A 25,683-nucleotide genomic window follows, 5' to 3' on the forward strand; every position below is an offset into this window, starting at 1 on the left:
TAACTTGGATGCATGCCTTCCCCATTGTTACTATTTGGGATGGTGGGGGGAAGAGCACAACTTACCGTCATGGAAGCATGCAATGAACCAAAGTTGAGGGGCGTACTTGCTGGGTGGAGCTTGAGGTTCTACTTGTGTGAAAGAGTAGCTTGCAAATTTTGTGGCATTCCTGATTGGGAATTGGGAGATGTGTTACCTTGGACCATATCTTATAGCGAACTTGAGGATGCACCATCTTGGATGGTGGCCACATGGTGAGGATACTTAGTTTCGTCAAGGGGCATGTTCAGATTCCCTAACAAAATAGGGTGATGATACTTAGTTTCGTTTGGTGAATGTTCCCCCCCATGGAACAAGGTGAGGGGATGGTTGTAGAATACCTATTGCTTGGTTCCATTCTACTCCCTTCGATGAGGCTGCCCACATGACAACCTTTTAATTTATCTATTTTTGGATCTGTTTCTTGTCCCCTTAGGAGTAGGTCTCCTCATCCAAATCTCTATTTTTTAAAACTTTAAAGGTTGAAAAACAGTTATAAAAACGATAATTTAATTTTGATCAAACATCCGTCAGTAGTTTCAAGGTAAAGTACTACAAAAATTAAAATGTTCTCCATGTGGCATGAACATTGCCGGTAGCCCATTACCGCTGTGGCCACCGGCGGCAGCCAAAAGCATTCGGAGTAGCAAGGATAAGACTCATAAGAGAGAGGGCAGGGCGTGGAAAATACGCAGTTGTGGGAATATTAATGATTGACTTCTTTTTTTTTGGCGCTCCCCTTTGCAGCCTTTGGCGCAAAACAAAAAGCCAGCTTGGTTGGTTGGTTGAAGGGAAAATAGCTACGGTGCATAGAGAGAGACAGAGAGAGAGAGAGAGAGATTGCTGCTGTGCGTGCTTGAATTGAAGAATTGGCTATCTCCTGCGGTCGCCGAGCTGCCCTGCTTCTTTTAACTCGGATCAGAAGGTGGCGCCTTGTCGGACATTGCTCGGAGGATCCTGGGCCTTGTGATAATATCATCAATTAGTAAACAATAAGGACCCTGCCCAGATGATGGGTAGCGGAGGCAAGCAGAGTGCCCATCATCAGATGTTCAAGGCCAAAGCAAAGAACCGGGTGGACGATCTGCATGGCATGTTTTGCGATTTGCAGCAGGCCCGAAAGGAGAACAGGGCCTCTGATGTGGCTCTTCTAGAAGAGCAAGTAAACCAGATGCTGAAAGAGTGGAAGGCCGAGCTCCATGATGCTTCCCCTGCGGGATCTCTGGTGGTAGGCTTCTCTTAAGATGCGCTTGATTTTTAAAGTCATCTTGTCGGGCTCATGACATTGTTCCCACAAATCCCAGGCCACAGTTATACGGAATTTCGGGTTAGCACTAAAAAAATTATTGTAAGTAATGGACAAGGGTCCATCAGACATCTGGCATTGGACTCTGTAACATGTATATACTTGCCATTAACCCCAGGACATGATGCAAAGCTTACTGTAATCTGTGTTTTACAGTACATATGTAGGGCTCCTCAAGTTCCTTTGTTGCTATAAAAGTTTGTACGACAATTTTAGAGGGTGTTAACATGTACTTGGTTGCTGTGACTAGAAAAGATTTGTCCATCCTTGGATTTTGAAAAAAGTTGAGATCATGCATTTTAGTCATCATACTGCTGGAAGCAAATGGAATTAACAGGACATTTCTTGTTTTTCAGCAGGTTGCTAGTCCAAGTTCATCTGAGCTGTCTTCCGACATGGAGAGGCTTCTTCAGTTGACAGAGGAAGATGATGATGCTAGCAGTAGTCTTGCAGCTTGTCTGGGTAGGCCAGTTGCTGAACAACGAAGAAGCCCCTTAGGTTATGGTAGCAGTGAAGGGGTGAGTATCTTACTTTTAACAGGTCATTTTCTGTTGTACCTCTTGATTCCATGGGTACTGCACGCTTCAACATGATTCTGTATCATTATACTCTTGAGCAGATGTATCATTCGGACGATGTTCCAATTCATGAGCACATGCCTGAACATGTGATGATAGAAAAATTCTTGCGTCTGGATGCTACCATAGCAGAAGCTTCACCATCCAATGAAGGGAGTTTTGCCTTACAAGCACAGCTGCAAAGTCCAGTGTTGATGCAAGAACCCTTCTCACCAAGAATGCCCTTTGATGGGTTTGGTTGTTCTCAAGATGACAGCTCCCCACCTTTTTCATCAGTTATATTTTCTCCATCTGCAGCTTTCCTTGGCCCAAAATGTGCTTTGTGGGATTGTCCTCGGCCTGCTAATGGATCAGAGTGGTTCCAAGATTACTGCAGCGATTTTCATGCAAGCTTGGCTGTCAGGGAAGGTGCAGTTGGACAAGCTCCAATTGTACGACCAGGTGGAATTGATCTGAAAGATGGACCTCTTTTCTCAGCCTTATCTGCCAAAAGCCAGACAAAAGCTGTTGGCATTCCTGAGTGTGAAGGTGCAGCTACCTCAAAATCACCATGGAATGCACATGGTATGCATTGGACTTTCTATGTTTACATCTTGAAGTTTGTGCGTGTTGATATGCTTAATTGGTTGCCTGGCACAGTGGATAATAAGTCAGCACCTAGCTAAGTTAGGAACATTACTTTCAAAGAAAGCTTGTTAGCAAGCTTTGTACAAAGTTTAGTGGCGGGGCTGAGCCTACAGAATTCTCACTCTTAAGTTACCCTTAAATAACAAGGGCAACTAAAAGAGGGCATGAACTGTGTTTGGAAAGGGGACCCCATGAGATGAACGGTATTCTGTCATCTTGCTCACAAGCATGGATTTGTACACATGAAAGGAAGAAAACAAGTATTTGTTCTTTTTCAGGGTGAAGTACCAACACTTGGGACCCAAATGGATATTCTTTTGCCAAAAAGTCTTCCAAGCTGAACAACTTTGGATCTTTCTTCCCAAGGGTTTTCTTGGTTGTCCTTCATAAAATATTATGCTTTTAGAAGACACTATGAAATGGTCAACTATCATAGCGATTGACCTCTAGAGCTTCATAGGAAAATTTGAAACTAATCTAGAGAGCAGCAACAAACTGATTCTGATGGATTTTTGGATCAGCAGGAGCCAAGTGATGAAAACTCAAGAGCAGTGAGGAATGAACATACCTTCTTCAAAGACTTGATGGTGAAGGCCCTTGGGTGAGCAGGGACCAGTTGCACATTATGCTCTTGGCTGGCCATCAACCTTAGTTGTGTCATGCCATCATCCTTAGTTGTTACACCTTAGCCCTTGGTTACACACATTTACTACCGTGGGCTATTTTGGTGGACTTGGTTGGATGCCCACATTATGATAAGAATGATGTGAAGCAACAGAAGCAAAAAAAAAAAGGAGTGTGAAGCAACAGAAGCAAAAAATAGAGCTGCTCTAAACACACAGGATTGAACTGGTACCACTTAAGCATTGCTTGTGCCATTATGGGAAATTGTTCACTTGCCCGAGTGCAAGTATGATTGTCAAGATGCAACGGATAACGATGCAAATACACAAGAACATGAAGTAGTGACAAAAATCTTGTAAGCACCAAGGGAATGAGTCACCTCCTCTCACTGCTGAAAGGTGGATGAAAAGCTATGGGTCCCCCTCTCCCCATCATGCTGATCTTGGAGGGGAGGGTAAATAAAAAATGATCTGATTTTGAAGGTGCTGTAGTATCTATTGTTGAATGACTTCATTAGAATTTTTGTGTGATTCTTGGATGAAGACACAAATGCAAGGGAAATGTTGGCTTCTTCACCTGCTCTCTAGTATAGTGGACTCCAAGATGCTTTGTCTTGTCATTGAAAATGGGATGCTAAAAAGTGCAATGGCACTTGACTATCACGATATAGCATTGTAGGAGCCTCACATGGGAATTTGAGCTCTGCCACATTCTTTCTTTATTTCTTCTTCACGTGCAAGCATAGGAGATAAGTCACTTGGGAGACAAATCGGTACGAAAATCACACCATTCCATGAAAAATCAAAACATTCCTACTTCTCCAAATCCTTCCTGTCTTACATTATTATGTAGGATGCTTAGTTTCTCCTTTAGGTGTTGCACTTGTAGGCTCCTTAGTCTCGTTTGGAGGTCCTTTAGCTAGTCATCCACTAGGACCCGTAGTTGGATATTCACTAGAACCCTTATCTCATTTTATCTCTCTAGCCGCACTTTGGTGTCTTACCTCTAGTTGGGATGTAGATTGTTCATGTGTAGAGTGCTACTACCCTTTTGGTGCTTTATTGCTGAGACTTTGACTTGTGCAGATGCACCTTACTTCTATCCTGAATTCTTAGGCAAGTAGCTTTGGTGCTTTGTTGTAGGAAACTCCGCCTTTGCACTTTATATCACACCTATCCTCATGGTGCTTGTGTTTGAAATTCCACTCATGCACAATGCACCTTACACTTATTAGGAGTTGTAACATAGGGAATTTCCACTCATACATTGGCTATGCTCTTTCATCTATTATTCATGTACTTGCTACTTGGGCTGCTTTTAAGGGCAATGCTGGCGCCACATTTACTATTCATAATGCTCCGTGTTTTGAGTTACATTGCGGAGGCACCTAGTGAGGATATCCTCCTCTGCCAAGTGGACACATTGATGTTAATCCCAATAAGTACAAGCTATCCTACACTAGTTTCTTCTATCCCCATTGTAGTAGCTAGGATTGATTTTAATGATAGGACTCGACTTCAAGGGGTCTATTTTTGCAACTTGGACCAACCTCACATCTTCAAGACTTTGGGATCTTGTACAATGGTTAGAGCCACAAATAAGTTTTGAAGACTCATCAGTTGGAAGATGCATACTCTTAATTGGGTTTCTAACTATTGACAGCCAAAAGTTAAATGCTATTACTTTACATGATTGACAACCACCCAGGCTTTGAGTATGCTGTATATACCATCTTGCTAAAGGCAAGCTCAAAATACCTTTTTCAAGGTAACATGTTTTGTGAGTTCCATATGCTCATCATAATATGGAAGCCTTGTAGTCTTCTCTTGTGGTGGATATTGAAGAGTGTTAGCCTCTTTTGTGCTTTGAGACCATTTCCAGTTAATAGCCTATGTTTGGTTGCTTGGCTAGATCCTAGACGATTAGGCTTTTAAGGTTTGGTCGAGAAGCACTCACTTGTACTTTCAAGCTCTACAAATTGCTCATATTGGTTATCTACATTGTTCGTTACTCTCTTTCTCTTACAACTCAATTTGGAGAACCGTGGTTTTTAGAAGAGTAGCTTGCACTTTATCTTCATGTTGAGATCCATTCCCACCACAGTTGCTTGCATTTGGAACCCCAATGGAAGTTGACACACTTAATGCATATGTAATCGGCCTTTCTTCTTGGAAAGGGTGGTAATTTCCTAATTGAGCATATTTTAAAAATTAATTTAATAAGTTGGATAATGTTAAAAAATTTGGATTAGAAGGTTGCCACTTGGCAAAACTTACCCATACAAGTGGAAAAAACGTTGCTAGGGATCGGTGGAAGTCTATTCCAGCCATTGTTAGAGAGAAGGAGGCTATTAGAGAGCAAGGAGAGTCTACTGATGTGATTTCCAGCTACTAGGGATCAGTCCTATAGCATGTGAGAGTAATTTGTGTTAAGAAATACCGTGGAGTCACTGCTAGGGTTTATTCTGAGGAAACACAGTGTACGACCACGATTGAAGCACAATGAGATAGACAGACATAGAAAGCAAAACTCAAAACTCAAACACAGAAACTCAAACAAAAGAAGGGTGAGAGAGAACACAACTCAGAAGTGAATGAATGCTGTAAATGAATGTAAAAGTATACTATGTGCTCAAGGGCAGAGCAATGTTGGAGTGTGACTTCCACCGACGATGGATCCAAAGTCTGTGACCGCCAGTTAGAGTGTCTGAGGAGGTAAATGCTGTAAACGCAAGTGACAGCAGATGCTGATCAGCAAACACAAATAGTAGGAGTGTGTATGATGGCTGGCGGCTGTCCCGGACAGCAAATGCAGAATGATGGACAGCTGACGCCTAGGTTGCACAGGTGCAAATGCAGGCTGAAACAGTGTCTGATGTGGCTAGCGATGACTGGATGATTAGATTGCAGGAGATGATGATGCCGCCAATAGTTGACGTCAACACGGATGAAGGCACCAGCAGCAGGAATAAACACAAATGGAGTGGCAGCAATCATGAGGGCTGGACAACCACGTGGGAGCAGGCTGATGGCTGAAATCTGCACGCGGAGTGAGAAACCTGCACACAAGGGAAAGGCTGAATGGGGGCAGCCTGTCAATTTATAGATGTTGAAGGGTGCCCCAAAGAATTAGGGTTTTTGGGCGACCACTGAAACTCTCTCAAACCACTTCCCTTTTTAGGGTTTTTTCATTAATTAAGTGTGTTTTGGGGCTGTTTAAGAATGCTAATAAGCTGAAAAGCGTGTTTTAGCTCAACAGTTTGGAGTCCTCTAGGAGTAAGTGACAATAGCCCAAGGTTCTTCTAGTGCAGATGATAATATACAAGAGGAGGCAGTAGTTTTTTTGGTGGTCGCGTTGTAGGTGATAGCTTCCATGGCTATTTGATAGTATCTTTTTAGCGTTTCTTGCGATGAAACGCTGAAATTTCTCTTTCTATAGTATTCTCTCTCATTCCCCAATCATCTTTGAAGTTATCTTAACATTTTCTAGCTGTTTGAGCCATCTGAGAAAGAGATTTCTGTCAATCTCTGTTGCAAACCCTAGTTTAATAGTTACCTCAGGATGCGCGCTCAGAATTTAGGGGCCTAGGACTGAATTCCAACAACTGAAATTAAGGAATTTCAGGGAGCCTCAAGAGGCCAGCAAGCCAATATTAGATTTGGGGCTGAATTTGTCTTTCAAGGAGTAGGGTGAAGGCCAAACCCCAAGCAAATCAAGGGGTGGATTGGTTTGGAGGCCTTTTGGTCGGTTTTGACAGCAAGAGACACTTGGATTAGTGGAAGAGATCAGATGATCTCAGTTGTACTCCTTCCATTTGCAATATAAGATAAAGAAATACTGAAAGGGGTGCTCGTTTTGGGGCCAACAAGGTGTCCAATGTCCAAGATTAAAGTGATAAAGATGCATTTTCAGTTTATGTGAATTTTATGTTTGCTGTAATTAGTGCTTATTCATGTTATTTACCACTCTATTTGAGGAGGAAGACTGGTTGCATAGTTTCATTGCCGAGATACCATTAATGTCCTTGGATTGGTGGACTTGAGGTACTTGATTGGAAGTCAAAAGCTTTACTGTAGTGCTAAAATTGTATTCAATTGAGTATTAGAGCTAGAATGTCTTGAGATAGTGAGATAGGATCAAGCAGGGATGATGCCTCTCAATCTAAAAATTCACAAAGTGTTGGAAAAGATGCAACTATCCGCATCTTGTTGGTCATGAGGAAAAATGCAGCTACTAATGCATACAATGTATAGGAAAATGTATCTTGGTATGGTTGGTAGTATGCAATTCCCATGCACAGTCACACTGCAATGGTCCAAAGTATGCAAACAAGAATGCTTCCTAATGCATTTGGTGCTCCTAGCATGTCAAGTACACACAAGGAGCGAGTCAATTGGATGTAATGTTACATGTTAGTTAAGTTGGAATTGCAACAATGTGAAAGTAAAAAGCATTGCAATACTTAAGGGGAAGAAAGGCCTACAACCTAGTGGAAGTTTTGAGGCAAGTAAAGTTTCTATTTGCTTCTTGGTGAAGCTTCAACATTGTTTCACTAATAGATGCAAAGTGGATGGAAAAGGATGACTTGGTAGACCATCTTCAGTTGTTGCAACTTTATCGAGATGCCTTTCAGTTAGAGTTGACTTTGGTTCGGGCTCATTCAGGTTTAGTAGAGTAGGGGTCCATAGAGCATTGCCCGATTCTCAAGGGGGAGGCAACACTTCCTCTCCACTAGTTGTGGATAGCTCTTGTATGTAGTGGATCTCGGATGTAGTTGTTTGAGCAGGGCAGTAGTAGCTTTTCAACGTTTCTTGCGATGAAACTCTGAAATTTTTCTTTCTCTAGTATTCTCTCTCATTCCCCAACCGTCTCTCAAGCTATCTCAGCATTTTGAGCAATCAAAGGAAGATATTTTGGTCCATCTCTACTATAAATCCTAATTTATAGTTGAAATTGAGGTTTGATAACCACCTCAGGATACATGCTCAGAATTGAGGGCCTAGGATTTAAGTTCCAACAGAAATTGAGAAATTTTAGGGAGATTCAAGAGGCTAGCCAACCAATATCAAATTTAGGGCTGAGTTTGTCTTTCAAGGAGCAGGGTGAAGATCAATTCCTAAGCAAGCCAAGGGGCAAATTGGTTTGGAGGCTTGCTGGTCAGTTTTGACAGGAAGAGATACTTGGATTAGTGGAGGAGATTAGAGGATCTTAGTTATACTCCTTCCATTTGCAATATATAATAAACAAATACTGAAAGGTGCGCCAGTTTTGGGGTCAACAGGATGTCCAATGTCCAAGATTAAAGTGGTAGAGATGCATTTTCAGTTTATGTGAATTTTATGCTTGCTGTAATTAGTACTTAATCATGTTATGTACCATCCTATCTGAGGAGAAAGGTTGGTTTCACCTTACTTTTCCACAAAAGGGAAGATAGTAACATCTTGTTGGCTTCCAATCATTTGTCCTTAGCCAGATAGAGAGCTCTAACATTTCTAGAGATTCTTTAAACTCCATCCAAGGAGTGGATTGTACTTAAAATTTGGTTCAATAACAATTACAAATTCATATGTAGAAAAATTCTTTGGCTCATATGGACAACAACAAGAGCCTCTCAAAGTTATTTGAAATGTAGATTTTTTCATAGTTTTTTGAATAGTATTTTCAAAACAAAGCTCTACCAAATCTAAATACTTTCCTATTCAGTCTTTCCATGATGTTAGCGATGCTTTAAAATATGGAAGTATAGAAAATTGAAATTAGTTGTTCTAGGAAGTCAACCACAATATTCTTGTGCATTCCATGTATTATCAAGATCCAATCCACAGATTTCAGCCATTTCTGCCACGTTGATAGTTTTTTTAATTAGAAGAACATCATAATAACAAGGGACGACTACCTAGGTGCCTAGAACACGAAGAAATGTTGGGACTATAAAGAAATGCTTGAAGAGAGATAGAGAACTCAAAGTGTAGGACAAACACAGCGAACAATAGAAAGATGAAGATTGTGAGAGTGCACAACACGGAAAGGAAAGCGAACACATAGAGGAGATTGAAAGAGAATGCAGGTTAGAGAAGAAACAATTTGACTATAGTCATTGGAAGATACAAGGCTGCAACAGTCAGTCCTAACACATAGCTCTATGCATTAGTGTGGGTAGAAGATTGTAGTAGGGGGATGAGAGAATGAGGAGGGCTGGCTGATCACAAGTGATTAACAATGAGGGGCCATACAAGTAAGAGATGATAGTACAGAACACACATTTGCTTACACCCCTTCTCAAAACTTGGATGTGGCAGAAGGCCAAAAAAGATACAGGTTTGAGGGTGGCAAGAAGAGTATCAACGACAATAAAGTCAATTGATGAAGAATGCCAATCAAGGAGCAAGACCTCTCTCTAGAGAAAGGCCCAATCAAGTGAGAGGCTACCATACGTCAATTGAAACAGAGAGGCCTTGAATGAATCACTCTTGAAATCTCTAGTTTGGGATTGGTGAGCCAAGCCTTTGACCCAACTATGAGATCATACTAAGGAGCTATTGAAGGCGCTATAACCTGCAAAGAAACAATAGGGATTGGAGGCCAAGTGGTAGGGGATGGTAGCTCAATGATGAAAAAAAGAGGCCATTGCATTAAAAAAAGGGCTCGAAGATGATTGGAATCCTTAAAGAAGCTCCCCTAGATCTTAGGAATCCCCTTTTAAAACACAAAGGACTAGGGAATTTATAGCTATATCACTGATATTACTCCCCTCTAAAAGGAATAGGAGATATGAGGGAACCACTAGAGGAGATGGTGGGGGATGGAATGTAACTTGTGGGATTGGTGATGCACAACCGGGAATGGATGAAATAGTGGAAAACTGCCTTAGAGGGCTCTTCACAATGAAAGGGAATAGAGCGTGTATAGCCCCCTCTCTTACCAATGTGTCACAAGAATGGCTTCCATAGAAGAATCCTCAATAAAGATGGTGTGCTCCATGAAGACAACCCCAGTATCAAGTCTAGTAAGGCCATGAATTGAGAGGAGATGGAAGCCCAAGTCTCAAACACGTAGGGCATCTAGAATGGAGCTCGATGGATAGTTAAGGAATAGAGGCAAGGTGCCAACACTATAAAGATGCACCAAAGAAATGTCACCAACAGTGACTATACCCTTCAAGGAATGGAGATTCTAGAGCCAATTGAAGGCTCCTGAACTTGATGAATGTGAAGAAACACTTGACTTGGTGGCAATTGTCGGTGATCCTTGGTAGGACATTAGGGCACTTTTTACTCTCCTTATGAGAGTTCCTTCCCCCCCCCCCCCCCCCCCCCCCCCCAAAACCCATATTTATTCTCTCTTATTTTATGTGCTTGTATTATACAGTTTGGGCACTTATTGTGTTTTACACCTTTCGGGTGTGAACACACTCTAGCAACCTTGAAGTTCTTGTACATGCATCTTACACTCTTTGATTATTGCATTGGAAGTTGTGCCTTCTCTCTCTCACACACACTCTCTTCATTGTCAACTATACTCTCAGTTGAGCTTCGATCTCTATGCATTCTCTCACCTCTCAAATTTGATATAAGAGCTAGCCCTCAGCTTAGCTTAGCCAATGGCCACCATCTCCAACTGAGCTCCTTAGGTATTGACTTGCAGTTAGCTCCTTGCGCAAAGCTACTATTAGAGTTGTTGTCCCGGTCGCCACTTTAGTCTGCCACGTGGCTTGCACAGCTAGCGCCACTAGCGCACTAGCCGTGTTCGCTACAGCTCTTTGCCCTCCATCTTGCAGGCGCCACCAGCGTTACAGGTGCCCGCCCTCTGGTTTGCTCCTTGCTCTCCTTCCAGCAGTACTTGCTACGTGAGCAATCACTCGCTAGCTGCATGAGCGCCGCCACCACAGTGCCAGTGCCGCTTGGCCGTGTCTGCCTCCAGTGCTAGTCTGCTTGTGCCCACCAGTCCCTTCGACCACCTCGGCTCCGCCTCCAGCTTGATCTCCAGTTGTGTCGCCCACCTCCAACACCATCGAACTGCCACCTGCACTGCCAGGTTTGACACCACAACTCAGTTCAAGGAGGTAAAAGAAGTTTTCTAATCAATTTTCAATTCAGATTTCATCTTCTGGAAGGGGGTTGTGCCCGAGCAGCACATCTTTGTCCTTGCAAGTGTTTGGGACACATTTCTTGGAGAGATTTTGTGCATTTCAAATCAGAAATTTGGAGCTTTTGATGATAGCTCAAAGATTGGCTAAAGTCCATCAGTGAGCTCGTAATAGACTGAATTTGTGCATTTTGGGACAAGAAATTTTGGGGCTTTTGTGTTGTTGAGCATTATTTATGCCTTGGAACGCGTGTATATCAGACAATTTCTGACAGTGTGATTAGCTTTGCTAATTACAACAAAGTGTTTGCTGTAATTTCTGGAAATTCTCGGATTTCGAGGTTGGCCTAGCTTGAAGTATCACTCTTGTGCTCCTTGATCAGTGACATTTACCATGGCCATTAGGGAGGTGATGTATTCACATATGTGTCCAAGGAGGATAGGTTGGATGGCAATAACTATTCTCTATGGTCTTTTATGATAAAAAATGTGCTGATCGCAAAGAATCTTTGGGATTATGTCAGCAATGAAGAAGTTAGGCTTGGAGTTGTGGTTCTTGCTATACCTCCTCCAAGATGACGTGGACAAAGGGCAACTCAGCCCGCTCCAGCTTAGCCACTTCCCTAAAGATTAGCAACACAAAAGGTATGGGACACACGGGATGCTCAGGCATTGTTGCTAATTGCGTTGGCAATGCAGCGTCTATCATCCCCCACATTTGGTCTATAGCTTCTTCACGAGAAGCATGGGTGACCTCAGAGCAGATGTTTGCTAGAAAAAATGAGACACGCATCACGCATCTAGCTTGAGGCTGTGAAGATGGATGATGGTGATTCTATGCAGGATCATCTCAATAAAATTCAAGACTTGTATGAGCAACTTATGAATGTAGATGAGTATTACTCAGATACGCAGTTGATCTCTACTACTTTGAATTCATTGCCGCCCTCATATTTGGCCTTTCATATGGCCTTGAACCTCACCATGAGGATTTCCTCACAGCCACTTACTTTCCTTCAATTGGTCAATTTGCTCTTAGAGAAAGAGAAAATAAGAAGAACTGTGGGGTGGATGTTATAGTCTTTGAGCAGGCTTTTATGGCAAGGCAAAAGGGTAAGGGCAGCCAAGCTAAAAATGCTCCGCAGAGCTCTAGGACTTCGGGTACTTCTCAAAGCAGCAAGAAACAAGGGGGCACACAAGCCAAGAAGGACAAGTGCCGCTATTGCAAGAAGCTAGGTCACTATTATCACAGAATGTAGGAAGCGTATAGCCAAGGAGAAGGAGCCAGGGATGTCTGTTTTTGATGCACCTTCTATTGCTATTGAGTTCATGTCTTTTATTGCAAACCATGACTATTGTTTCTACACATGTAGTTATGACTCTTCTGGGGCTGATAGAGCATTTAGCTCTACTGAGGATGCGAGCACATGGTGGTTCTTTGACATTGGTGCTTCTAGGCATATTACATCCCATAGGGATTTGTTTTCTTCCATTATTGCAGCTCCTGTTGGCAAGTTTGTACAATGTGCCAACAATGCATCATACCTTGTTAGAGGTATTGGGGAGATTGTGTTGACATCCATTGATGGCTCTATTCTCAGTTTACAGGATGCATTATTTGTGCTAGGCGTAAAGAAGAACTTGTTGTCTATTTCTTCTTTGGCAAAGTGTGGTTTGCAAGACACCTTTGATGATGACAGATGTGTGGTCAGAGATAAAGAACACATGACTTTGGTTTTGCCTGGCACTTTATGTCATGGGTTATATGAGTTAGATGCTTATTGAGTTGATCAGTCGGTCTATCTAGCGTCTACTCTCACTCCTACTTTGTCACAGGCAGAGTCATGGAATGCCTGCATGGGGCATGTAAACTATGGTAGCTTGATGCTTATGCAGCGTATATAGATGCTTGGTGGTTTATCTCTCTTGGAGAGATCTCCTGAGCATATATGTGAGGTGCATTTTGGGAATAATGCATTGTTTTTCGTTTTCTCGTGATGTTGTTTTTAGAGCAATTGTTAGATTACAGATTATGCATTTGGATGTATGTTATTTTGTCACTTTCATTGATGACTTTACTTGTTTTTGCTGGGTCTACTCTTCGGTGAAAAAGTCAGCGGTGTATGATGCATTTTTTTTGCTTTTGTAGCACTTGCTGAAAATCAATCTAGTTGTAGGGTTAAGAGTCTCCATTCGGACCGAGGGGGGGAATACATGTCTTCTATGCTGAATACTTTTTTGAAGTAGAAAGGCATTGTCCATCAGTACACTACTGCTTATACTCCGTAGCAAAATGGGGTTGCAAAGAGGAAGAATTGGTCACTCATGGAGATGGCCAGATGTATGCTGAAAACAAAGAACTTGCCGCATAGTTTTTGGATGGAAGCACTTATGTGCTTGCCATGTTTTGAATAGGTGCCCTATAAAGGCATTAACGAATGTCGTGCCTTTTGAGGCTTGAAATTGTTGGAAACCTTATGTTGTACATTGTTGTACTTTTGGGTGTCTTGCGTATGTTTGCATTCCCAAGGTACTAAGAAAGAAATTGGATAACAAGGTTGTTAGATGCATTTTTGTGGGGTACAACAGTGAGAGCAAAGGATATAGACTATATGATCGTGCCTCTAAGAAAGTATTTGTCAGTAGGGATGTGGTTTTTGATGGAAAATCAGAATTATCCCTTGCTGGTTTTGATACATATTAGGTTGCCAATGATGTATTTGAAGGCTGCTGCCGATTTCTTCTAGTGATACAATTGGAGCTTCAACAAGTGAACTTAATGCTCTGCCAGCTGCTACATTGGATAATGCAGAAAATCAGCCTATGACTGATCTGAATATTCAGCAAGATGCTGAATTTGAAGTTCAGCAGGAGCTTTGCACAGTTAGGAAGCTAGGCAAATGTTTAGATGGTATTTGTAGACTATGAAAGATAGTCATTTGGATGCTCCTATTGCTGGTTGTACTAGAAGATAAGCTCGTATGCATGATGGTGCACACACAATGGAGTTTGTTATGGTAGCAAATACACTTGATGAGGAGCTTGAATGTTTTGAGGATGCATAACATAGTGTGCATTGGCTGGCAATAATGCAAGTTGAGTTTGATTCTATCATAAAGGATCAAACATGGGATTTAGTGTCCTTGCTTGTTGGGAAGAAAGTCATTGGTACAAAGTGGGTCTATAAGTTGAAAAGGAATGCAGAGGGATCTATTGACAAATATAAGGCCAGGCTTGTGGCCAAAGGTACGCATAGAAGAAAGGCATTGACTATGAGTAGACATTTGCTCCTACATCCTGCATGACTATCATCCGGTCTATGGTTGCTACGACTGCCCATTATGGATGGACTGTGCACCAGCTTGATAAAAAGATTGCATTTTTACATAGGGAACTTTAAGAAGAAGTGTATGTACAATTCCTCATTGTTTTTGCAGTTGTGGGATCCGAACACTTGGTGTGTAAGTTTGGAAAAGGCTTTGTATGGTTTGAAGCAAGCTCCTCGAGCTTGGTATGCAAAGATTGATGTCTTTTTACTCAGCTAGGGGTTCATAAATAGCTCATCAGATCTACACTTTACGTATATAAAGAGGAGGGATCCTTGCTAGTCATATGTCTTTATGTTGATGATCTTCTGCTTATAGGGACACATGTTGATCAGATTTTAGCATTCAAACAGAATTTACAGCTAACTTTTGAGATGTTAGATTTGGGGCCTTTGCACTATTATTCGGGCATTCGGTTCATTCATGATGCTAGAGGCATTGGATTGTCATAGTCTAGATATATTGGTAGACTTCTTGAGAGGTTTGGCTTACAAGATTGCAAGCTAGTTTGTACACCAATGGAGATTGGACTAAAGCTGTCCTTGCATGATGACAATGATTTGTTTAATATCCAAACGTATGCTCTAGTAGTTGGATGTCTCATTCACTTGTGCCACATAAGGCTAGACATTCAGTTTGCGATTTCAGCCCTGAGCAGATATATGCATCAGCCACGCATGTCACATTGGCAGGTTGTCAAGCGTGTTTTTCGTTACTTGTAGGGTATTAGGACTCTTGGTTTGCTTTATGCGAAGGGGGAACCATTGCAACTACATGCTTACGGTGATTCAGATTGGGCTAGTGATTTTGATTCTCGTTACTTTACTAGTGGTAATTGTTTCTTTCTTGGTTCATCTTGCATCTCTTGGCTTAGCAAGAAACAACCCACTGTTGCCACATCGTCATGTGAAGTTGAATACAAGGCAACTTTCATCACCAAAGTTGAATTTGTGTGGTTGAGATATCTGTTAGTTGATTTAGATGTATTTGTCATGGAGCCTACTCCTTTTGTTTACTGACAATCAGAGTACCATTGCAGTGGCACGGAACCCAGTGTTTCATGCATGCACGAAACACATAGAGATCCATTATCTCTTTGTCAGAGAGAGGCTACATGTAGAAGATATCAGCCTTTTCTATTGTCCTATTGTTAGTAATGTAGTAGACTTCTTCACCAAAGCTCTTCCTCGTTGCAAATTTGAAGCGTTCTGCTATGCCTTAAATTCGATCACCTTTGGTGGATGACCCTTGTATATTGATCACTCTTCACTCAAGGGGGTTTTATTGGGTTTGACTTATGCCTATGCTTACAAAGGAGTGTCGGTGATCCTCGGTAGGACACTAGGGTACTTTTTACTCTCCTTACAAGAGGTTTGCTATGCGAGATTTATTCTCTCTCATTTTATGTGTTTGTGTTACATAGTTTGGGCACTTATTGTGTTTTACACCTTTCGGGCATGAACACACTCTAGTAACCCTAAGGTTTAAGGGTTGTACTTTGTACTTGCTTCTTACACTCTTTGATTATTGCATTGGGAGTGGTGCCTTCTCTCACACACTCTCTTCATTGTCAATTGTACTCTCAGTTGAGCTTCGATCGATCTTTGTCCATTCTCTCACCTCTCACAGCAATAGCTGGTGTTGAAGTAGGGGGAGAGGGAGGCTTTGATGTAGATCTACTCTTTGCTTCCAGACGAAGATGAGGGTAGTTCTTTCAACACTTCTTCTTGGGATGTGAGGTCTTCCCATGGTGAGGACACGTGGAATATCCTCTACGTTTCCCTCAAAGTCAGTATTAGGATCTGAAGATGACTCCGATTTCTTCTTCTTCCCTTTCTTTTACTTGGCTTGCCCTTTACTTGTAGATGATGCCGCAAAAGCACGGCTATGTGCATCAGCTTTGCTAGAATCTATCTCCTTGTGACTCGCATCTTGCTCAAGCACCACTCGGACTAGCTTCTCCCAAAGTAATAGTGTATTGTGTACAAGAGGTCAGAAGAATGATATAGAACACATTATTTATCGGTGCCAAAAGGTGTGAAAGTAGCTTGGCGGCTAGGTCTTTTGAAGGCATGTCCTTACCAATGGATGTAAGCCCTTCTTGAATCTCTTACATCTTGTTGATGTGATTTCTCATTGTATGGGAATTTGCGACAAAGAGTTGTAGCTTCAATTTGAGAGAGAGGTGATGCTCGAATGTGTGGATCTAGTATAGAGAGTTGCTAATCTTTTCCAAACCTTTGTGGTGGTGTGGGTGTGTTTGTGACGATATATTATGGTTTACACTAATAAAACACAGAATGTATGAACACAACTAAAACAGTAACTCAGATAGTAACACAATAAACGCAAACCCCAAACACAAAACACAAAATGCAAAACGTAAAAACACAAACACAAACAGAGAGGAAGAGAACTCAAAATAAATCAATCAATGCTGTAAATGAAAGAAAGAATGTACAAGATGCTCAAGGGCAAAGTTGTCCAATAGTCGGTGGCTCTCGTGGGAGTAGGTTGAGGGAGATGTTGATGTATGTTGTCCATGAGAGATGGATCCTTAGAACAATAACCACCAATCAGAGTAGAGGTTGATGAATAAAAGTGCTGAAAACACAAAAACAACATGTTGTAGATCCAAACGCAAATCAGGCCAATGCTGGAAATGGAAGGATAGTAGACTGGAAACTAGAAAGCAACAATCTTTGGGGCTAGAACTGGTAAACACAACAATGTAACCACTTGAAGATGATGGGAGTTGATCACCGGTAGCACTGGGATATTGGGCGATAGTTGTAGACTACTAATAGTAGTCGCTTGGGGTTGGAGAGTTGGTGGAAGAGGACTAATGGCTGAAACTTGCAAGACAAGGATAGGGCTAAATGGTGGGCAGCTTAGCTTGTCTATTTATAGATGGAGAAAAGTCCTCCCAAATTAGGGCTTTGTATGTGGGATACCAACTCTCTAGAACCACTCCCCATTTAATAAAACTTTTGATAATTTACATGTTTTCGAGTTGTTTTTGAAGAGCTAATTAGTATGGAATGAATGTTTAGCTTAACACCCTTTCTGAGGTAAAACATTGGAATCAGAAAGGGATTGGAAGAAAAGCCCAAGCCCATTTTTACCCTAAGGTGTCCCATCCCAAAGCGGCTCGTCAATTACCTAGTGGCTTACCAAGACTACAGAGGCAATGGTTATCTTACCAAGGGAGCCCAAGTGATCACCCCAGAGAGGTCAAGGCATCGACAAAGGGTGCTCGATCGGTTGTACGGTGGTCTATCGGGACTTGCAAAGGCGGATGGAACTGCCCCTTTTTTTCGGGTTTGTTTGGTTGGTTAGGAGAATAAATATGGTTTGTGGCCTTTCAAGTAACTGCGTCGCTTGGGGAGAATGAAAAGGGATGGTTAGATCCAATGCATCACAAAACAAACAAGCTATCCCAACCACTTGAGATATTGATGACAAGGGAAAGGGTGGTGAAGTATGGTGAGGTGGTGGCAAGGGATTGTCGGTGGAGACAGCTCAGGATCCACCTAGGTGTGCTCTGCACAATGAGATGCATAGAGTAGTGTACTATATGATGAGAATGTGCATGCAATAGGTGGCACTTAGACAATGTCCCTTGTGGGGAAATTGTTCACTTGCCCAAGCACCCTAGTACAAATATGATAATGGTTATGCAATGCAAAGGGGTGGTACAACAAGGGAGGCCCATGTCGAAGAGAAGTGCGGAATCTTGTAGAGTACCAAGAAAGGGTAAGTAATCCCCCCTCAACCTCGGAAGTTGAGGTTGAGAGAGGAAGAGGAGAGTGATGTTGGTCTTTGTGTGGTGCCGAGAACCGTGATGATAAATAAATATGAGGAGGACCCTAACTAGAAGAGTAAGGTGGAAGTTACCGCCATGATAGCATCAAGAGAGATGGTAATCATCCTCGGGAGGGGAAGCCTCCATGCTAGTAGAAGAGCAAATCTCCTAGGAACATGGAAATAGAGGATTGCGGTCCCAAGTGCTCGAGATGCCAGAACATGCCACCATGTTGGAACGGGGGACATCCCCTTTCATGTCCCCAATAGGGAGACATTGCCCCCCCCCAAACCAAAAAAATCGCGAGGACGGATTGGCTGTTGTGGATGGACTACAATGGGATGGATTAACCTGTTTAGATTGGGTTGGGTCGGCACATCGTATCCCGCTTCTTCTCAACTGTTTCGCTCCTCATTGTGTGCCGCGTTGTGGCCCTCGTCTTGTCATGTGATCCTATCTCCTGCTACCTTGTGCGATCTTGCCTCGAGGTCCCACCTGCTCTTCTGCCTCTTCCTCCTTCCACACTTCCCTCCTTTTGCCTCTTCCAACTCCAACTTCCACCTGTTCCATTTGCTTGCTTGCCTTGGCCTTGCAAGCTATAGCAACCTGCTCTACGCCCGTCCTTCAGCTTGCTCACCTGGAGGTTACGGACCACGGTTACCTTTTCGTCAATTTGCTTAGTCGCTTTGTTTGGCACCTGCCCATTCCAATTTCTGCCCAGCTGTCAACACTTCATTGGCTTCTTCGTGACCAGCTTGGATGTCGGAGGGAGAGGCATACACTCCAACACATGGTTGTGGTGGGATGAGGTAAATGCTGAACACCCATTAACCGGAGGCGGTTTGCGTGCTTGGTTATGCAAGTTGTGTCGTTATTGGTGTACGAGCGGTGCAAATAAAGTAAGAAATGATGGGCTAAGGACCTAAGAAGTCAGTGGATGCAAAGGCAAAGTTTAATTAAGTTGTACTTGATAGGTACACTGAGGTATTTGGTGTTAGATGTTGGCCTAGATCACTTTATTAGCCATTAATGTTAGTGGTGACATTAGGAATTGGGCATTGCTTAATTAATTAACGCGAATTCAAGGACTAATAAATGCTTAGGAATACTTGGTGACAAATTGGCTAGCCAATTTAATTGTTGGCTGGTCTAATTAAAATTTTGGGCACAAATTAATAATTAAATTGATTTTCAGAATATTACATGAAACCAGCCTTCCTTTTGGGAAAGGGTGGTAATGACTTGATTGCATGTATTCTTAGGGTCCATGGCTCGCCATTATAAAATAAGTTTGACTAACTTGCACATCATGTGTGCACCTCACATTTACAGACTTGATTAACACTCGATCAAATGTTAAGCAAAGCATCAAGATGTCATGTCCTTGTGACATTATGATGAAGAAGGTGTTATGGAAACTCCAGAGTAGAATGGATTTCTATTTTCTAGCATGAGTCCCAGTCCCATCCCATCCCCATACTGTCTTAGGCCTCTCTCATACAGTCCCTATGTTACATTCCTCTCTTATGGTGATAGGGGATGGCAATTCTTACCCCCATCCCTGTTCCCAAACCCCGTCCCATCTTACTATGGGAAGCTCCCCAAATCAGGTTGCCTAGTAGACTATGTGGATAGCTGAGACAGCACTCTGGGAAGCACCACAAACTGAGCTATCCGCCAGGAAGGGTTGTAGACAGCATTGGGCATGAAGAGGGCTGATGGTAGGCTGCCTGGAATGAACGGAATGAGGGATGCACTCGGACTCCTTTTTAAAGAGGATTTGGGGTGCACTTGACCTGTTGCCAACAATAAGCCATTTAATACTAATAAAAATAAAATAGTATTAATGTGCTTTTGGATCTCTTAACGATGGGTTAATGGAAACCCTAAAATTAGTGACTCAATGGGGATGTTTCCATGGACATCCCCTCGTCCAGTCATGATAGTCATTCCCCCATCCTGCCCATCCCCCACCTCATTCCCTTGTCAAATTGATAGGAGATGCTTGTTTTTTTGGGGCCGGGTGGTGGGGGTAGGTTGGGGAGGGGCAGTTTTCAGCCTTCTTTTGTGAGGAAGTTTGATATGTTAATTATCTTGTTTCTTCCCCTTTTGTCACACATATGTACACACAAAATCAGCATAGTCTTGTATAGTTATACCAAATTAGCCCACATCACACACAAGCTCTTCTATACATGTGTGCATGCGTGTGCACATGTTCTGTGATAGTACACATCCACCCACCATCATATGGATACAATTGGTGACTACAAAATTTAAAATGTTTTTGATATATGGTGTCTCACCCCCATCCCCCATCCCACCCCCCAACCAGTGTCCTTGTCCCCTGCTTTTGTCCATCCTCTTCCTCAACCCCACTCCCCCATCCCTATCCCCTTGCCCTGTCCCATGTTATTATGAACAAATGGGAGATTTTCTGTATCTATCCATGAAGTATCCAACTTCATCGAGATACCTTTTGTTTCTCAACTACACTTGATCTTGGTGGCATTTCCATTGCAATTAATCAATACATGGGCCAGATATCTTATTTGCAAAAGACAATGCCTCCTTGCCACAGCAGTCTTGTTTGTTGTCTCCATGGCTTGCCTTTAAAGTAATTGCTGTGGAAATTTTCAGATGGTATGAAAGCTAGGTCTCACTGGATTGAATTCAAATGTAAGCTTTTATTGGACAGGTATGTGCTTCATAGTTACATGAAACAGTTGGCTCCTAGCCTCACAAGTTGAAAACTCTTCTTCCTGAAGAGTAAATGTTGCTGTTGCCAATTCACCCATTTCTTAGTGTTTGGCCCAAAATATCATATGAATTTTATTGAGTTCTTTTTCAGTTTTTGTAAAATAAAGTGTGGCTAATATAATTCTTAGAAGCAAAAACAACGAAGTAGAAGTGCTCAAGAGTCTAGGTGGAGCTAAATGCTAGTCAAATCAAATATGTTACAAGGGCTCTTAGGGCAGTTGTTCATTTTCATGCTAGCTGATTTTCATTACCATTGTGAAGTTATGTTTCTCTAGTGCTTCACACGTTTTGTGTAGTGAAGAAGTTCATAGGTCTTTTGTCTCCTATCTTCCTGTTTCTTGGGCTCAACTCCTATCTTCCTGTTTCTTGGACTTAAGCCGTTGCCATTTTTGTTGCAAACTTGCACGTGACTAGTATTTTCATACATACGGTCATCCATCAAGACTTTTCCCTTTTGTTCTCTCAATAATTTTCTTGTAATTGCTTTTTCCGAACCCACTTGGCTAGTGTAATTGATGTTAGTTTAGCATAGGTTGAACCATAGTTTGGGTATTGGGCAGTGCTTTTGTTTACTGATACTTTCAGCAGATTAGAATATAAATGTTGCTCTCTGCAGGATAAGCTCTGAGCTTTACATTTTTTTTGTAAGGACACGCAAGAAAGCAGGTCAAAGTATCAGGTTGAGGTGGGAACGAATGACAAACTTCTTATTTAGCTTTGTGACACCCGAGGAATTGATGAATGTGGCTCATGTGATATGCACATTCGTTTGTGTGTTGGAGCTCCCTCAAATTTTAAGCTTTTGATTTAAGAAAGGGTTTTCATAACAACAGTAAGACAGCACATCATTTGCATTTTACTTTAGATCACAGTTTTGATGAGCTAGCCTCAGCTAAGCTATAACTGACTGCTGGCTTCATACATGCAATCCCATGCAAAAGTGTCAAAGCAGGAAGTCATATCAACTAGCTATCTAGGGAGCTGCCTACTTCAAGTAATTAAGACATGACTCTGCATCCCTATACATGAACTCTACCTGGTTACTGCTGTATAGGAATTCTTGCCAAATTTTCAGTTATCTATACTTCACCACTCTTTACAGTTTCCTGGGGCAAGGCATAGTGTTAGCCTCTACCTGCACACAATCATAACCAACCATGCATGAGATTGAATCACTTAGGAACCATGCATGTACTTTTCTAAGATGCATAACAATCCCATCAACAATGCATGACATTTCATTGCTTAACAAATGGGAATGTGCAACTACCTGTTTGGGACCTGGCCTAGGTGCATCAAGTGATTGGAGACTCTATCTGCACTGTCAAGCTATCCCTATCTTCATGAAATCACTACTCTGACTGTCAGAGTTTGCACCAAGTTTATAGAAGTCTTTACTTCACAGCTCTTTGCAGTTCCTTGAAGCCAGCACAGAGTCAAATCAAGTAGTGGGTGTATTGTATCGATACACAGCATTTCAGATTGCATGTATTCAAGCGCGGAAGTCACATACAAACCCATTTTTATGTTGCTTTTTCTTTGAAGGTTTGCTTGCCTGTAGTATGCTAGCTTTTGATTTGGTACCTGAAAAAGAGCTCAGGTTCTGTATATGCTGGATCACCTTGATGAAGTTTTAACTTATGGTTTCTCTTCTGCAGACCTCTTTGATATCTCCATGCTTCATGGTGAAGTGATACGTGAATGGCTTTTCTTCGACAAACCACGGAGGGCCTTTGAGAGTGGGACTAGAAAGCAACGTTCACTACCAGATTATAATGGTCGGGGCTGGCATGAGTCAAGGAAACAAGTAATGAAGGACTCTGGTGGGCTGAAAAGGTCTTACTACATGGATCCACAGCCTGAATCTCAGTTTGAGTGGCACCTGTATGAGTACGAACTTACTGATTATGATGCTTGTGCCTTATATAGACTAGAACTCAAGCAAGTGAACATAAATAAGAAAAGCTGTAAATCAAAATCTCAGCAGGATCAAGTTACAGCATTGCAAAACCAAATTGGCAGACTCCCAGCCAACTTATCCACTTATGACGGAAAAGTTTGGCCTATCAATTTGGCAGAACCCAAAGCTGGTAAAGGGAGAACGAAAGTATCTCAGAAAAATGCCTATCGGAGCCCGAATTCTGTTGGTCCAGTTGCTCAGGTGGCAGAAAGTCCTGGCCCCACCAGTTTAAGCTCACTGGACTTCCCAATAGAAGATGTGAGTAGCTATTTAGTAACACCTTGATTCTTTAAGTGGCAAGGTGATTGAACCCACCTTAGTTGAGAATTTGTAATACTTCCTGATCTCCCATATCTTCATCAGATGGGAGCACCAAAAAAAAATTCCATGATACCTGGATCTCTTTATGGTCCACCCTTTATTGACCCCTCAGAAAGTTGTGGTTTGAAGCTAACTAAAGCCTGGGGAATGTTTCAGCTGTTCAGATAGCATTTGCACAAAGATTTCCAATGGTAGGATGGTCGCATCGTTTGAACTTAAAATTTGGTGCAACATTAAGCTACATGAATGCGTTTTCATTTTCAATGAGCAGTCAATCATAGGTTGCTGGGGAGACTTGACACAGTAGGCAGTGGTCTTTATACTTATTGATCTCAAGAGCCATATATTAGACTGGTATACATGCTTTCGTCAGTATTCTTTTTCAATACTAGATCTTAGGTTTGGTTATGTGATAGCTACCAGTCATGTTTTGTTGAGAGAGTTTCTTTTAACTAAAAGGAATGAGCTGGTGCAGGACAGTGCTGGCAGGTGAAACATAAATGTTATGATAGCAAAATTTACAGCTATTCAGAGATCGTTTGAACAAAAAATTACTGAGGTCTAAGGACAGTAAGATATTAAGATTTTAGGTTCTCCATAGCAGTTCGTGAACACAAAAAGCGTCCTTTTAAAGGCTTGAGAGACACCAGTTATGGATGGCTACTAATCCTGTTTTGGTGCAGATCTTTTACCACCAGCTATCAATGCTATTTTGGTCCAGGTAAAACATCAGGGTAAAATTTACAGCTATTCAGAAATCATTTGAACCAAAAATCACTTAGGTCTAAGGATCGGAAGTTTTTTTCAAGTTCTTAGCTTCTCCAAGGTAATGTGTGAATATAAGCAGTCCTTTTTAAGGTTTGAGAGAACTTCGTGTCTAGTCGAGAACTTAATGCAATCCATTTCAAACATGGTCAGAAGTAAATGGGAAACATTTTAATTGAAGCAGACGACAATACATAACGATAGCAAGACCAACCTTTGTATAGGTGATATTGATAACAAATTGGCTAGTGTGTGTGTGTACCAGTTAAGCAATCTATTATAGAAAAAGGCACTTTTCACATATTGAGGTCAAAATGGCATGGGGTGTTTCACGTCTTATTAGAGTGCTGGAGATTCCTTAACTTAAAAAATAAAAAAAGGCAACTATACATACTACAACATTGGAGCTAATAACTCATTGTTTTGGATGCTCATGTTGGTCATCCTCATATGAAAGACCACATGGGTAGATGATAGAAGGCCATGATGTTCTCAAGTTCTCAGGTTAGCATGAATACCAAGAAACCTTGTACATATAGAACATATAGAGTTTGCATTTGAACTTTCTCATCCCAATTCAAGCTTGGCATGTTGGATTCATTGTAGTAGTGTACCATCTTTTTAAGACTTGATCTTGCTATCAATTGAAAGTTCCAAACTCAAGTGTGGTGTGCACTACACAATCCTTATCACTAATTGTCCAAAAGGTTGAGGTGTAAGCAGAGCACTATGAAGATCAAGGCTAGGGCTATATCTTGAAATTGATGTGAAGTTTTCATAGCTTTTCTCAACACAATGTTTGTTATAGCCATTTTGCAAGTTGAGTGAATTTATGCTCCAATCTTAAATTTGAATGTTAGACATGGATTGCTACTTACATGCATGACAATTCATATGTAGACACTTGTCACAAAAGTTAGTTTAATATTGATAGGTTAGTGAGACATACCTATGGCCATTGCCTACTAGTGAAAGCGAGAGACCTTGAGTAGTAGTCTTGAAAGAGGCTATGGTAGGTGGATAGTGGTTTACCAAGAATGGTCACACGTCAATCACCAATAAAACTTGTCAAGATTATGTTTACAAGTGAGGTTAGCTTGTCAACTTTCAACGCTATATTGGAAACTAAGAAATTTATAGATGCATTTGTATTTGTAAAGACTTTGTATAAGATTGTTCAAATGGTAACCTAAAAATAAGGTGAGCTACATGACTATGGTCATTGCCTAATTAGGCTAGTGTTAGAGTGAGAGGCAAAGAATAGTAACCTTGGATTGAAAGAGACTATGTGTGGTAGGGTAGATAGCGGCTTACCAAGAATTGCCACACTTGGATTGATAGAAAATCTCAACAAGATTAACTTTGACTTTTTAGGATTAGGTAACTTTTCAACTTTGCATATTATCTTAGAGACTAAGAAATGCATTTGAACATGTATAGCCTTTGTACAAATTGCTAATAGTAACCTAAGTAACCTAAAACTAAGA

The 25,683-nt window shown here is 41.6% G+C and overlaps 1 protein-coding gene across 4 annotated transcripts; it reads left to right on the top strand.

Annotated features, from left to right (window-relative positions):
• Nucleotides 1-692: 692 nt before the first annotated feature.
• LOC148024861 (transcription factor VOZ1-like) lies at nucleotides 693-24,183 on the top strand. Of its 4 annotated transcripts, none has more exons than XM_087694532.1 (4): nucleotides 693-1,267; nucleotides 1,705-1,863; nucleotides 1,965-2,487; nucleotides 22,809-24,177. In XM_087694532.1, the coding sequence occupies exons 1-4, from the start codon at nucleotides 1,049-1,051 to the stop codon at nucleotides 23,393-23,395; spliced, it is 1,488 nt and encodes a 495-aa protein (XP_087550658.1). In that variant the 5' UTR covers nucleotides 693-1,048; the 3' UTR covers nucleotides 23,396-24,177. The 4 variants fall into 4 exon arrangements, with proteins under 4 accessions (XP_087550658.1, XP_087550657.1, XP_087550659.1 ...); XM_087694531.1 differs by having other exon boundaries at nucleotides 694-1,267; nucleotides 1,702-1,863; nucleotides 22,809-24,173; XM_087694533.1 differs by having other exon boundaries at nucleotides 1,253-1,387; nucleotides 1,702-1,863; nucleotides 22,809-24,182.
• Nucleotides 24,184-25,683: the final 1,500 nt, after the last annotated feature.

Source organism: Lygodium microphyllum, chromosome 15 (genome assembly GCF_053477565.2).
Source record: "Lygodium microphyllum isolate KBCC chromosome 15, Lygodium_microphyllum_v1.1.10, whole genome shotgun sequence".
NCBI classification, from domain to species: Eukaryota; Viridiplantae; Streptophyta; class Polypodiopsida; order Schizaeales; family Lygodiaceae; genus Lygodium; species Lygodium microphyllum.